General features: G+C 37.6%; 1 protein-coding gene and 1 pseudogene across 2 annotated transcripts in view; one reads left to right on the forward strand and one right to left on the reverse strand.

The window, feature by feature from the left end:
* Positions 1 to 15,008, reverse strand: part of CHM (choroideremia (Rab escort protein 1)) — a 239,710-nt gene that overhangs the window by 110,403 nt on the left and 114,299 nt on the right. For both annotated transcript variants that reach the window (XM_005865260.2, XM_005865259.2), the window contains exons 6-8: positions 10,392 to 10,508; positions 7,891 to 8,011; positions 4,754 to 4,979 (exon numbers count right to left, since the gene is read on the reverse strand). In XM_005865260.2, coding sequence (XP_005865322.1) covers positions 4,754 to 4,979; positions 7,891 to 8,011; positions 10,392 to 10,508 — 464 coding nt within the window. The remainder of the gene's footprint in view (positions 1 to 4,753; positions 4,980 to 7,890; positions 8,012 to 10,391; positions 10,509 to 15,008) is intronic.
* Positions 8,504 to 9,496, forward strand: LOC102250916 (annotated as a pseudogene).

Here is a 15,008-nt window from a genome sequence, read left to right on the forward strand (position 1 = left end):
GGACACATTTGTAATACCTTAATCAATAACGAAAAAAAATAAAAGCCAAGATCTGGGGGGGAGGGGGGGATGAACAAACAGAAGAGAATATCAAACAATGACAGAGAAGATTTGGGGAGGAGATGAAAGATAAAAATATTAAAGTCAAAAGTCAAAAGAGTTAAACTACAGATTAGTCATGGGTGAAGAGAATTAATAAGCTGGAAAACAGATATTAATAAAGTATTCAGAATGCAGCGAGAATGACAAGGAGAGAGAAAATATGAAAAAAGAGATTAAGAAATAGAAAAGCGATTTTCCTTTTTTTTATTTGCTTAGAATAAAAAAAGGGGGGGGAGAAATATGAAAGAGGGAATGATAGGTTCTAAAACATATCTGGTTGGGGTTACTAAATGATGAGAAGAAAGACAATGGAGGAAAACAATAATTGCAAAAATACTGCTTGATAATTTTCCAAAATGATAAATGACAATTTACAGATAGAGGAAATGCAATATAGTTGTTTAAACCATGTGAAATTGTAGGTCAAATGGTTTAATATTGTTAATTTCATATGGTTCAACCTATATCAAGCTAGATAAACATAGAGTGTCCCAAAAAATGTATACACACTTATAACAGCTGATAATTCACTTAGTTTTCACTCCTTTTCAGAATTAACTGATTTGAAATAATGGGCGAAGCCAGACTAAACTTTGAACTAAGAAAAGTTATCCTAAGGTGCCACTAGAATTTTTCCTATGGGGATATATAAAAGATAAGTTACAAAACTGGCAACAGTCAATGAACTGAGGGCACACAAATACCGATAGAAATGATTCTTGATGTTTGCAATTCCACTGTTTCGCGTTATCAGCAGTGCTTAGACCAGATAGGTTATCAGTTTGAAAACAGGCATTGACAAAAAAATTACACATTTCTGTAGATGCTTTTAAATCTTGAAAATGAATTATATGTTAATAAACACTGACGTTATAATCATTCAAGGTGTGTATATATTTTGGGGGACAACCTATATAAAGGAATCCTAAATTCACTGGAATTAAAATGCAGAACGCCAAAGACAAACTATCTTAAAAACAACCTGAGAGAGAAGAGATTTCACTTATAAAGAAATGATAATTAAGCTGACATCAAGTTTTTCAAAAGCAAAAATGGAACCCAAATATCAGTGGAATAATTTTTTAAAGTACTGAAATATTTAAAGTGGTGAGCACACAATGCAATATACATATGCTGTATTATAGAAATGTATACCTGAAACCTATATAATGCTAATAACCAATGGCACCGCAATATATTTAATTACAAAAAATGAATGGAAACAACCAAAGTGTCCTGCGATAGAGGCCTGGATAAAAAAAGATGTGGTACATATACACAACGGAATACTACTCAGCCATAAGAAAGGATGAAATAACGCCATTTACAACAACGTGAATGCACCTTGAGAACATTGTACTAAGTGAACTAAGTCAGTCAGAAAAAGCTAAGAACCATATGATTTCACTCATATGTGGAATATAAAACTGAAACTCATGAACACAAACAGCAGCGTGGTGGTTGCCAGAAGGAAGGGGGTTGGGGGAGAAGGGGGTCCTAATATATGGTGACAGGAGAAGATTTGACTTTGGGTAGTGGGCACATGGTGCAATATAAAGACCTTGTAAAATAGAAACCCACACCTGAAACCTACATGTCCATGTTGACCAATTTCACCCCAATAAATTAAATTAAAAAATGAATTGCCAACCTAGAAATGTTTACGTAGCAAATCTTCACTCAAAACAAAGAGGCAGAAGTTTTTTTCATATATGCAAAAACCAGGAAGCATTTACCACCAACAGATATAAAGTAGAGGAACTTTTAAAATGCCATACTTCAGAAGGAAGGAACAGATTTCTGTTAATAGGACTCATCCTGACTGGTAGCAAAACAAGATCGTCAGATGAAATTAAAAATATGTAATATGTTACTTAAAGCTCTAAATACAGACTCAGAAAAGTTTTAAAAAATAAAGGGATAGAGAAAGATATAACAGACAAATACTCAAAAGTTGAAGTAGCTATTTGAATATCAAAGTAGACTTTAAGAAAAATGTATTATTAGGGATGAAGAAAGTCATCAGATAATGTAAAATATTAAATTAATTGGGAAGATTAAACAATTATAAATTTGTATGACTAATAAATTGCCTCAAAATAAATATTAGGTAAAAACGGATAAAATTATAGAGATAAATTGACAAATCAAACATCATAATGGGGATTACAAAACACCTTATTCTTGTATTGATAGGTCAAAGAAAACAGTCCTCAATAAAACTAAGTTTGAAATTTGGAACCATGTACCAACAACTAGATAAACACATTCCTTTCGAGAACACACGAAAAACTACAAAAATTCAGGACATAATAAGTCATAAAATAAAGTTCAAAGAATTAGTACTATAAAAACAATTTCTAGACACAATACAATTAAATTCGGTAAAAACAGAAGAATCAAACAAATTAGCTCTTTTAAAACACTTCATAACAACTCATGGGTCAATGAAAAAATAGTAATAGGAATTAAGATACATAGGACTACCAGTAAAAGATAATAAAAATAATCCTATATAATAAAAGCCTAATATGTTAAGTGTCCGGTCATCTGGTCAACCAATCAAAGCGTAATATGCTAATGATATGCTAAGGCCACTCAACCGCTCGCTATAACATGCACTGACCACCAGGGGGCAGACAGTCGAACTGTCGACCAGTCGCTATGACGTGCACTGACCACCAGGGGACAGATGCTCAATGCAGGAGCTGCCCCCCACAGAGGGGGAGCGCGCAGCCAGAAGCCAGGCTCACGGCTGGCAAGCGCAGCGGCGGTGGCAGGAACCTCTCCTGCCTCTGCCACAGCGCTAGGATATCTGACTGCTGGCTTACGGGCCTAAGCTGTCAGTTGGACATTCCCCGAGGGCTCCCGGACTGCGAGAGGGTATAGGCTGGGCTGAGGGGCAGCCCCACCCCCCGAATGCACAAATTTCGTGCACCGGGCCTCTAGTACATAATAACTGTGTAAGATTCAAAACAGTAGTGAGAACTTTATCATCATAAATGCTTACATTATAAAGTAAAAAAAAAAAGATGACTGGAACTCATTGGGTATCAGCCTCAGAACTGACAAGGGCAGGAGATAGGAGGGATGAGCTGAACAAAACCCAATGAAAGGAAAATAAAGGATTTAATAAAGAGCAGAAGTTAATGAACAGGGATACAAATGATAACAGAGAGAATAAAAACAAACAAACAAAAGTTAATTCTTTGAAAACATAATAGAAACTGTGAAACTTGCCCAAGAGTGCATGGCTAGTAAATGGAGGAGCCAGGATTTATATCTATGCAGTCTGTTTCCACAGTCCAGATTCTTAACTACTGTGCTCTACTACCACAAAAATGCTACACACAAAAGAAAAGATTGCAATACCTGACTACATTAATCTTTAAAATATATATATATTTTTTATTGATTTCAGAGAGGAAGGGAGAGGGAGAGAGAAATAAAAACATCAATGATGAGAGAGAATCACTGATTGGCTGCCTCCTGCACACCCTCTACTGGGGATAGAGCCCATAACCTGGGCATGTACCCCCGACCAGAATCAAATCTGGGACCCTCCAGTCCACAGGCCAATGCTCTATCCACTGAGTCAAACTGGCTAGGGCTGACTACATTAATCTTACTGATATCTATGCATCATAAATACTATAAGGCAAGATATACATGACACATATAACTGAGAAAAGATTAGTGTTCAAAATATATTAAACTTCAACAAATCAGTAAGAAAAAGACAACCCAAAAGACAAATGGGCAAAAGACACTAAAAAGCATTTCCCAGAAGAGAATACAAATAACCAATGACCATATGAGAAGACATTCATAAGTAATCTGGATAATGCAAAATAAAAACACAATGTGATATAATTACCAATATATCACTTTGTAAAGTATATGATTGCCTAAACACTATGCTATATACCTAAAATTGATATAAAATAATATTGAATGTAAACTGTAATTGAAAAATAAAATTTAAAAACATACAATGTGATGGTATTTTATGTGAGGTAAATTGACAAAAATTAGAAAGTTTGATAATACCAAATATTGGCAAAGATGCAGAGCTGTGGGAATTCTGACATACTGTTAGGGGAATGTAAACTGATACAACTCTCTGGAGAAATAACTGGGCATTATCGTGAATGAACATTCATATATCTATCCCATGCCTCAGGAATTCCACTCCTAGGCATGTATCCTAGAGAAACTCTTCACTATGTATATCCTGAAACACATACAAGGATGTTAATAAAAGCAAAAAACTTGAAACATCTGGTGTCCTTCAATACAAAAATGGAAAAATAAATTGTGCTATATTTACAATATATAATTCACAATGCATAGCAATGAAAATAAATTTACTATAATTATACACAAGAATGATACTTTGAAACATAATACTGAGTGGAAAAAGAAATGTACTGTATGATTCTATCTTTAAAGCTCAAAAACAGACCAAACTGAATATATCATTTAGGTATTAAGTAGGTATGCAGGATGAATGTTTATAAGAGAGTAGAACAAAAAAGTATAAGTTTGAAAATACTAAATCTTGAGTAAATCTCATTTTTGTCTTTCTAATTTTCATCCTTTATTCAAGTATCACCTTAACAACAAACAAAAGAACCAATGGCAGTCTTACCTGCAGAAACACTGAGGGAGTTCCCCTTGGCCATATAAAGGAAATAAAAAAGGAGTGTTGCCATACCGCCCAAGACAGTGAAGAAACTTTCTGGTAGCTTTGAGACCATCTATGGTACTGCTGGTTGTCTTTGATGTCATTGCAATTGAATGCAGAACAAAATGTTGGAGGTTGGGAGTTAATTTTTGAGTTTTTAAATATTCAGAAAATGTAATCTCCTCATAGGCTATGAAAACAAAGATGAAAATTTATCAGTTAAAATCAGAACTAAACTTCAATTTAAGACTATTACACAAAAAATGAGATCAAGTCTCTCTAAAACACTTGTCAAAGGACATGGGTGGCAATAATATTACATTTTGGACAAAGACCAGTGATTTTTTTGGGGGGTGGGGGGGGGACCACTAGAAATCTCAACTGGATTGATGGCACAATTTTTAAACTTTAAATGATGAACCTTCGTTTAGTATTTTACAGATTCAAAAAGTAGAAAAGCATTAAATAACTCACTAACCATCACAATTGCTTTCTGAGGTTGGTAGTAGCCTTACTTTATCATTAAAACAGCAGAAAAACACACACATTTATAAAAAAAAACACATAGACACAGACAACAGTGTGAAGATAGCAAGAGGGAATGTGGGGTAGAGGATAGATGGAGGTGGGAAAAGGGGGGCAGGAATGGGAACAGAAGAGATGTTGCTTGGAGCGATGGACGCATGATGCAGTTTGTAGATATGTTGTTGAGCTATATACATCTGAAACCTGTATGATTTTGTGAACCAATGTTACCCCCGATAAATTCAATTAGAAGATAAAACTGCAGAATAATACCAATAATTGTATTTTGAAATATTAAATATAACAAAGGGCAAGTTTTTGATGAAAATAATGAGCAATACTTGATTTTTTTTTGAAATATACATATTGTTATTAAATCTAGGAACAATGAACTTAATAAAAAGTAATGAAATTTAATTTCCTTATGGCTAGTGGAATCGATCATACTGCCTTATAATCACACCACAAAAGATAAGAAACCACTGAAAACTTTCTTTAAACCAGGGGTAGAGAATGTTCAGCCCACAGGCTGTATAAGGATGGTGAAATCATTTGGTCTGGCCCTGCCAAGGCATTAGGGGTGAGTTAATTAAATGTTTGACCAAATATAGCAGGCTAATTTTTAAGTTGATAATTTTGTATGGCCCTTGAATGATGTTATAAATATCCAAATGACCGTTGGCAGAAAAAAGGTTCCCCAACCCTGTTAAACCAAGAACAGGAAAAATGTAATTGGACTGTTAGTCCTGGAAAATACAATTCCAAACACAAAAAAACTTTATTAGAAATTATTTATGTAAACAAAAATTATAAACATTTACTGAGAGAGTATGTTTACACCACTATGAGAACAATTTGGCAGTATCCAATGGACTTGAAGCTGTAAGAGCAAAAGCTATACTTTAAAAAAAATTGAATTTACTGAGGTGACATTGGTTCACAAAACCATACAGGTTTCAAGTGTTCAACTCAACAAAACATCATCTGCATATTTATTAAAAAATACTGCTGTAGTTCTCATTATAACTTTATAGATGAATTGTCAATAGTATGTTTACTTTGGAAAATTTTCTATTCCAATGCCCTTCAAGTATAAAGCTCGGTCACTAAAGTGATACATTCAATTTTCAACAATCTGTAAAGTAACTGGCCCAAGATCACACAGTGAGATGGGTCAAAGCCAAGACCAGAAACCACATATTCTCCTAATCCAGTGATTTCCACCATGTCATCTAGGCTTTTAAAAAAAATGAATGAAAATAAATAATTCAATATTCTAAGCACAGTAATCCTGTAAAAATGAAAAACTATAGTTTTTCTATTACTGATGAAAAACATGAATGGAACAATGCAAAAGAATACAGTATTCTCTTCCTTATCCATGGATACGTTTTCCATGTTTTCAGTTACCCACAATCAACCATAGTCCCGAAAATATTAAATGTAAAATTCTAGAAATAAACAATTCATAAATTTGAAATTGCACAGCTTTCAGTAGCATGATGAAAGCTTATGCTATCCTGATCCGCCCCACCCCATTCCACTCTGGACAGGAATCAGCCCCTTTGTTCAGCATATCCACACTACATACACTGTGAGTTATTTATTCAGTAGCCATCTCAGTTATCAGATCAAATATCTCAGTATCACAGTGCCTGTGTTCAAGTAACTCTTATTATCCTATATAATAAAAGGTTAATATGCAAATCAACCGAACGGCAGAAAGACCGGTCACTATGATGCACACTGACCACCAGGGAGCAGACGCTCAGCACAGGAGCTGCCCCCTGGTGTTCAGTGCACTCCCACAGAGGGACCACCCCTCAGCCAGAAACCCTGAGCCGGGCTCACGGCTGGTGAGTGCAGGGGCGGTGGCAGGAGCCTCTCTTGCCTCCGCGGCAGCGCTGCCGCCGCGGCAGCGCTAAGGATGTCTGACTGCCAGCTTAGGCCTAGGGGCCTAAGGCCCTGAGGGCTCCCAGACTGCGAGAGGGCACAGGCCAGGCTGAGGGACCCCCCCTCTGAGTGCACGAATTTCATGCACCAGGCCTCTAGTACTTAATAAGAGCAGTGACACTGGCAATTCATAATCAAAGAGAAGCCACAAAGTGTATGTATGTATAGGAAAAACCTAGTGTACATAGTGTTTGGTAATATCTGCAGTTTCAGGCATCCACTTGGGGTCTTGGAACATATGCCCTGTGAATAAGGGGGGACTACTGTATCATCTATGAAGAACCAGTTGTCAACAATATTTAATTAACAAGAATAAAAATTAACACACAGCACAGCGTTTCTTCAACGATAAAAATATTCTATACCTGCACTGTAGCCACAATAGCTACTAACTACATTTGGCGATTGGATACTTGAAATATGGCTAGTGTGACTGAAGAATTGAATTTTACATTTTATTAATTTTAATAGCTACATGTTGCTAGTGGCTAACCTAATGGATAGTGCACAGTAAGAATGTATTTTTTAAAAGAGTAATAATTGGCTCACTACATTAGAGCAAACATATTAAAATAATAAGAAAGCTTAAATAATTATAGAACACAATTAAATGAACACAATACCTTTATATTCATCAGGATGTTTCTCATACTCCATACAAAATGTAAGAAACTTCATTAGCATTCGCTTTTCTACCATAGTAAGTTGTTTACTATTAAAGACATCTGCTCTCGAACAAGGAACCTGAAACACATGATTTTTTAAGTTAAGAAACTGCTTCTTAGTGATAAACAAGTATTCCAAAAAACTTTTTTTTTTCATTTAAGTATAACAAGATTATTTCCATTCTAGCCAGACTGTGTCACATTACCTTCCATCAGTTCTAATAACATCTCTGGGGACTCCAGAGCTAATTAACTTGTGAGCTCTCACACTTAATTTATCAAGTTACTCCTTATGTCATTATAAGGCCAATGGTGGTTGTACAGTTGCCTCTCTTCCCCCCTTTTCCCCCACAGTGGTAGGAGGAAATAGGAAAAGTAGATGAGTGCAATGATGAAGGAATAGCCCAGTGGTAGGCAAACTGCGGCCCCTTGAGTGTGGCTCTTCCACAAAATACCACGTGCGGGCGTGCACGTACAGTGTGATTGAAACTTCGTGGCCACACTCAAGGGGCCAAAGAGCCGCATGCGGCTCGAGAGCCACAGTTTGCCAACCACTGGAATAGCCCAATAGATGGAAAGGAAACCAGAAATAGTAACAGACCCAAGAATGCTGGGGTTTTCCTCTGGGCTGATGATCAGAGAAAGAAGAAAATGGTCTATGCATAAGTGCAAACTGGCCTTCAGAGAGAGAAGAGCTCCCAGGAATCCCCACTTAAGAAACTCCCAAGGACCTCTAACTACCTCTCTCCTTGAAGGATTTTGACATTGCTGAGCAATTTGACTCCATGATTCCTGATACAGAGTGCCTAAAGATCATGAGTGAGATCCTGAATTCACTTCAGATAGGTGACTTTCTGGTCAAGGTGAATGATCAGCACATCCTAGCTGGGATGCTTACAACCTGTGGGGTTCCTAAGAGCAAATTTCACACCATCTGCTCATCAGTGGACAGGCTAGACAAGGTGTCCTGGGAGGAAGTAAAGAATGAGATGGTGGGAGAGAAGGGCCTCACACCTGAGGTGGCTGACCGCATTGGGGACTTCATCCAGCAGCATGGTGGGGTATCTCTGGTGGAACAGCTGCTCCAGGATCCTAAACTGTCCAAAAACAAACAGGCTTTGGAAGGCCTGGGGGACCTGAAGCTGCTGTTTGAGTACTTGACCCTGCTTGGCACTGCTGACAAGACCTCCTTCGACCTGAGCCTTGCTCGGGGGCTGGGGTGATCCATGAGGCAGTGCTGCTACAGACCCCAGCCCAGGCAGGGGAAGAGCCCCTCGGTATGTGCAGTGTGGCTGCTGGAGGGCGCTATGATGGTCTAGTGGTCATGTCTGACCCCAAAGGGCACATGTTGCCATGTGTGGGGCTCAGCATTGGAGTGGAGTGGATCTTCTCTACCGTGAAGCAGAGGCTACAGGCCTTGGAGAAGAAGGTATGGACCAAAGAGACACAGGTGCTTGTGGCATCTATACAGAAGAGCTACTAGAGGAGAGACTGAAGCTTGTCTCAGAGCTGTGGGATGCAGGGATCAAAATGGATATCTGAAGAGAAGACCTTGTGAAGGAAATCAAAAGAACAAGCCAGCCCCTTTGCATGTGCTGAATTGAGAAATCTATCAGAGGAAAGTGGACAGGCACTATTTAAGGCTAAGACAAAACTCTGAATATGTACTTCAATAGCTTTGCACACTTCCAGTGGGAAACCTGAAGAGTAGTCAAAACAGAGACTTTTTAAAAATATATATTTTCATTGATTTCAGAGAGGAAGGGAGAGGGAGAGAGAGATAGAAATATCAATGATGAGAGAGAATCATGGATCGGTTGCCTCCTGTACACCCCCCCACTGGGGATCGAGCCCACAACCCAGGCATGTGCCCTTGACTGGAATCAAACCCAGGACCCTTCAGTCCACAGGCTGACACTCTATCTACTGAGCCAAACCGGGTAGGGTGAGACTTTTTATTTTTATTATGATTATTTTATTGGTAATTATGCTGTGCCATTTTCCATAGGATGCCCTGGGGGCTCAGTCCAGTCTGGCTCCTGGGCTACAAGGACTGAGATGGTCTCCTCTGTAGGGTGCTATCCTAGGTGGAGGGACTGCTCCCCACAACCAGTCATCAAAGGTGCAATAAAATATTTCAACCACTGCAGGGGGATGGGGGGTAGGAGGGGGGGGGCAATGGCATGTCACTCCTAACTGGGAACAAAAGACATCTCAAATCTAGCAATGTTGCCCAAAATTAACACTTTCTCAACACCAAGATCAGGTTACAGAAGATCTCTTGAAAAAATTAACACATTTTAATTGAGCAATTTGTTAATATTTACATTTGTAAATCATCATCCAGGACTGAGATTTTCTGCTTTACTAGGAAAATAATCTTACTTTGTTCATCCTTCCAAAGCAAACCATAATAAATTAAGCTCATATCCAGTTACAATACTTGATCAGCACAGTACCTGTTCCACTCTTCCTTCTCGAAATGCAAGAATCCTGGTAATATTTTTGAACTCTGCATAGTGACTGACATTAGATTTGATTAGAAGATCAATAAGCAATCCTCGAGAATACAGCAGCTGTACAAAGAAATATTTTAGAGGATGAAATGAAAGGTAAAAGTGGAAAAATTGATAACCATCAAATAAAGATATTTTATTATATTTTAAATTACTTGTAAAAACATTATACATATTAATGTTTTAATATGTAACATATTACAGGCTCACAATTGATTAGCTGAAATTCAAAATTCAAAAACTCTGGAATCCTAAGTTTTTTCATAACTGGTTTAGCAACAAAACCTGACACAAATGGATATAAGGCTCTTCTTTCTACCTTTCTCTCATTTAATGTGAATATTCATACATCTGACGGCAGAAATATTAATATGTTCAACTAAAGACTGCCTCTTCAGACCCTGCTAAGAATGTTACATCATATATAGCATATCAGCATCTATACAGTATTACTTTCTAAAATACATATTTTTATTGAATTTATTGAGGTGACATCTATAATAATAAAAGTGTAATATGCTAATTAGACTGGATGAAGCCGGGGCTGCAAGGGAAGCCCGGGTCCTGGGTGCCTGCCAGTGGCCGGAGGGAAGCCCAGGTCCCTGGTGCCTGCCAGTGATGGGAGGGAAGCCCGGGCCCTGAGTGCCAGAGGGAAGCCCAGGTCCCGGATGCCAGAGGGAAGCCAGTGCCAGCAGCCAGGGGAAGGAAGGCCAACTCTTGCACGAATTTTGTGCATCAGGCCTCTAGTTAGTTAATGAAAACATATAGGTTTGAAGTGTAAAATTCTGTAATACATCATCTGTATATTGTATTGCGTGTTCACCACCCAAAGTCAAGTCTCCTTCTATCACCATTTATTCTTCCTTTACCCTCTTCTATCTCCCTCCGGCCCCCTTTCCCTCTGGTAATCACCATACTGTTATTTGTGTCTATTAGGTTTTGTTTTGTTTCTGTTTAATCTAAAGTACATATTTTTAAATCTGAATAACAGAAGATAACAGGCCCCAAGGGTTTTGTATAAGGAATTGAAGCCCCATAAGGCCAGGTAATTATTAAGAAGAAACTAGATCACTGGACTTCCTCATCAATGAAAAAATAAAAATACTGATTATGCATTTCCACCAAAAGAGAAAAATTATAAGATCCCTCTGTAATCCCAACAGTCTAGATTTATCTAAGTCATGTCTTTCTCAAAAAGTAAGGATGATGGTTATTGCCAGCATTCATGTGAAGGATTGATTTCATCTTTCAACGTCTCTCATAATCAATATCAGAGAACCAAAAACAATTTCAATAGTAATAACTAGTAGGCTTTTTAAAAAATATATTTTTATTGATTTCAGAGAAGAAGGGAGAAGGAGAGATAAAAACATCAATGATGAGAGAGAATCATTGATTGGCTGCCTCCTGCATGCCCCACACTGGGAATCTAGCTCGTAACTCGGGCACATGCACTGACTGTGAATCGAACCGTGACCTCCTGGTTCATAGGTCAACACTCAATCCCTGAAACACACCAGGTGGGCTTAACTAGCATGTTTTAAATTTAACCATATGGTTAAATGCAACAGATTTTGCTATTTTCTATACTGAGATACTGTTAAGTGAGTATAACTAAATAAATATTAAAAATTTAAATGTTACATCTATAATAAGGAAGGAAAATAAAATTTTAAAAATTAGCTTTACTTCAAAGAAAAAGGGAATTTCAAAATCAATCTAAACCATTAGTCTGAGTATCCAAGAGGCCAGTAAAGAATTTGTTAATCAATCATTAGTTAGGTGAATTTTTATAAACTATTCATTATATTAGTCAAGCACTGGGCAGAACAAACAAAACTGGCATTTGGTTTTTTGAAACAAATCCAACTCCACTGATTAAATTATGGCATGTTACTTCATTACTTTTAGCCTAATACTACACAACTGATATAAGCCCATGTTTTAGATACTATATTGCCAAGTCTTAATTCTATAATTGTAGTAAAAAGGATGCTTCAAATAACTCATTTGTTTAAAAATACTTGAGATTCAATGATCCCTCAGTAGTCATAATAATTTCACAAACATTAATATATCTAACAAAATGTATGTACACTTAATGAGATCTAATAAAGCTTAAGATTTAATGCCAGCTTTGAAAATAATGCCTTTAAGATGTCACTCAAAAGGTGATGTCAGAGGAATGGCGGCATGAAAGAGCCCTTTGTCTTCTCCCCTTGAAATTTCAACAACTTAACCAACTATAATTCAACAAAGACATCCCTGCTCAACACAGATGCATGCCTGAGGTACCTGCACATTGAAACATATAAAGGTGGGTAAAGGGGAAGACGAGAAGGGAGAAAAGTGCAGATGGCCTCCAGGTGCAGCCCTGCAGCCGGGAGCTTGTAGCTTGGCCAGCTGGGATAGTGGAGGAAGCTGGCAGTAGCAGGAACAGAGGTAGGGGACATGGGTAGCCTACCAGGGTGAGCAGCAAGGAAGCGAACAGTGTCTGAACCAGCAGATCCCTGAGAGACTAAGCAGCGAGGAAGCGAAAAGTGTCTGAATCAGCAGGCTTCTGACAGAGCACAGGGTTCTGCTGTGTGACTCTCCACCACTAGGCTGGCGGTCATGTTTCAGACAAAGAAATGGAACCACAGAGCCCTGCCGCCGCATGGAATCCCCAAACTCAGCCTTTGCCTTTGGAGTTGGATTAGGAGTATATTATCTGTAAACCAAGAGCTATTGCAATAGAACTGCTGTATTCCACTGTGGTTGACCCCCAGTTGGAGTGCTTGGGCCAGGACTCATGGAGGTCAGGGGTCACCATTATGGTGAGAGCAAACTAAAACCAACCCCCAAGCAGTACTATCTGTACTATCTTAGGGAATCTGCAGAAGTTCATGACTGGGAGATCACAGAGGTAAAAAATCTGGCAACTCAGCACCATCTACTAGAAAAAGTAGAAAGAACTCTTTAGAGATAAATGTGTAGGCAAAGGAGGACAGCAAATGCCATGAATAACCACAGTAACAAGATGATCAGAAAGAAAATGAAAAATATCCAGAAAGTAAGCTGGAACAGATAGAAATATGTGATATAAATGACAGAGATTTCAAGATTGCTGTTCTGAAAATACTAGATGAGATACGAGAAACTACTGACAGGAAATTCAATGCACTCAGAAAACAAATCAATGAACAAAGTAAGTACTATACTAAAAAGATTGAAACTTTAAAAAAGAACCAAACAGAAACCCTAGAAATGAAGCATGCAATTAAGAAGATTAAGAATGAACTACTAAGCATAGAAAACAGAGCCAACCAGATGAAGGAAAGAATTAGTGGTGTCAAATATAGGAATCTAGAAATGATGCAGAGGGAAGAAGAGAGAGACCTGAGCATAAAGAAAACTGAAAGAGGTTTATGACAACTATCTGACTCCATCAGAAAAAGCAATATTAAAATTATAGGCATTCCGGAAGAGAAGGAGAGGGGGCATGGAATGGAGAGTCTATTAAAACAAATAGTTGATGAGAAATTTCCAAACTTATGGAAAGAACTAAATCCACAAATCCAAGAAGCAAACAGAACACCTAGTTACCTCAATCCAAAGAGGCCCTCTCCAAGGCACTGGGTATTAAAGCTGTCAAAAATGAATGACAAAAAAAAAAAAAAAATCTCAAAGCAGCCAGGGAAAGGAAGGAAGGGATCGACAAAGGAAAACACATCAGAAGTTCATCTGATTTCTCAGCAGAAATTCTACAGGCCAGAAGAGAGTAGAACCAAATATTCAAATGTCTGAAAGAGATAAATTATCAGTCACGAATAATATATCCATCAAAATTATACTTTAAATAAATATGAAGGAGAAATAAAGACATTCCCACACATACAGAAACTGATGGATTTTATCACCAGAAAACTTCCATTGCAGGAAATACTTAAGGGAGTAATTCTACCCGAAACAAAGAACATTAAGGTCACAACAGTAAGATCACCAAAAACTTAAAGCATAAAGAGGGATAATTTGTGACAACAAAAAAATAAAAGGTGAACTAGCAAAAGAGAATGAAGATCAGATGCACTCAAAAGAAAAAAAAAAGCTAGGGTATATATGCAAGTTTATTTTGACAAAACAGGACACATAGTTTAAAAAAAGAAGAAACAGCGGAAAGAAGTATGCAATACCATCAAACAAAAACAACAAACAGATCACAAAGGAAAAGGACCAATGGAGACAGAGAGCTACCAGAAAAAATAAATAAATAAAATGGCTATAGAAAATCCTCATACATCAATAATTACCCTAAATGTAAATGGTCTGAATGCCCCAATAAAGAGGCAGAGACTAGCAGAGTGGCTCAAAAAACAAAACCCAAACATATGTTGCCTACAAAAGACACATCTGAGCTGCAAAGACAAAGGAAGATTCAAAGTAAAAGGGTGGACAATGATTCTCCAAACAAATAACATCCGCAGAAAAGCAAGTGCAGCCATACTTATACCTGACAAAATAGATTTCAAGATAAGAAGAGACAAAGATGGACACTTTATAATGATAAAAAGAATATTACAT

Source organism: Myotis brandtii, unplaced genomic scaffold (genome assembly GCF_000412655.1).
Source record: "Myotis brandtii unplaced genomic scaffold, ASM41265v1 scaffold2, whole genome shotgun sequence".
NCBI lineage: Eukaryota > Metazoa > Chordata > Mammalia > Chiroptera > Vespertilionidae > Myotis > Myotis brandtii.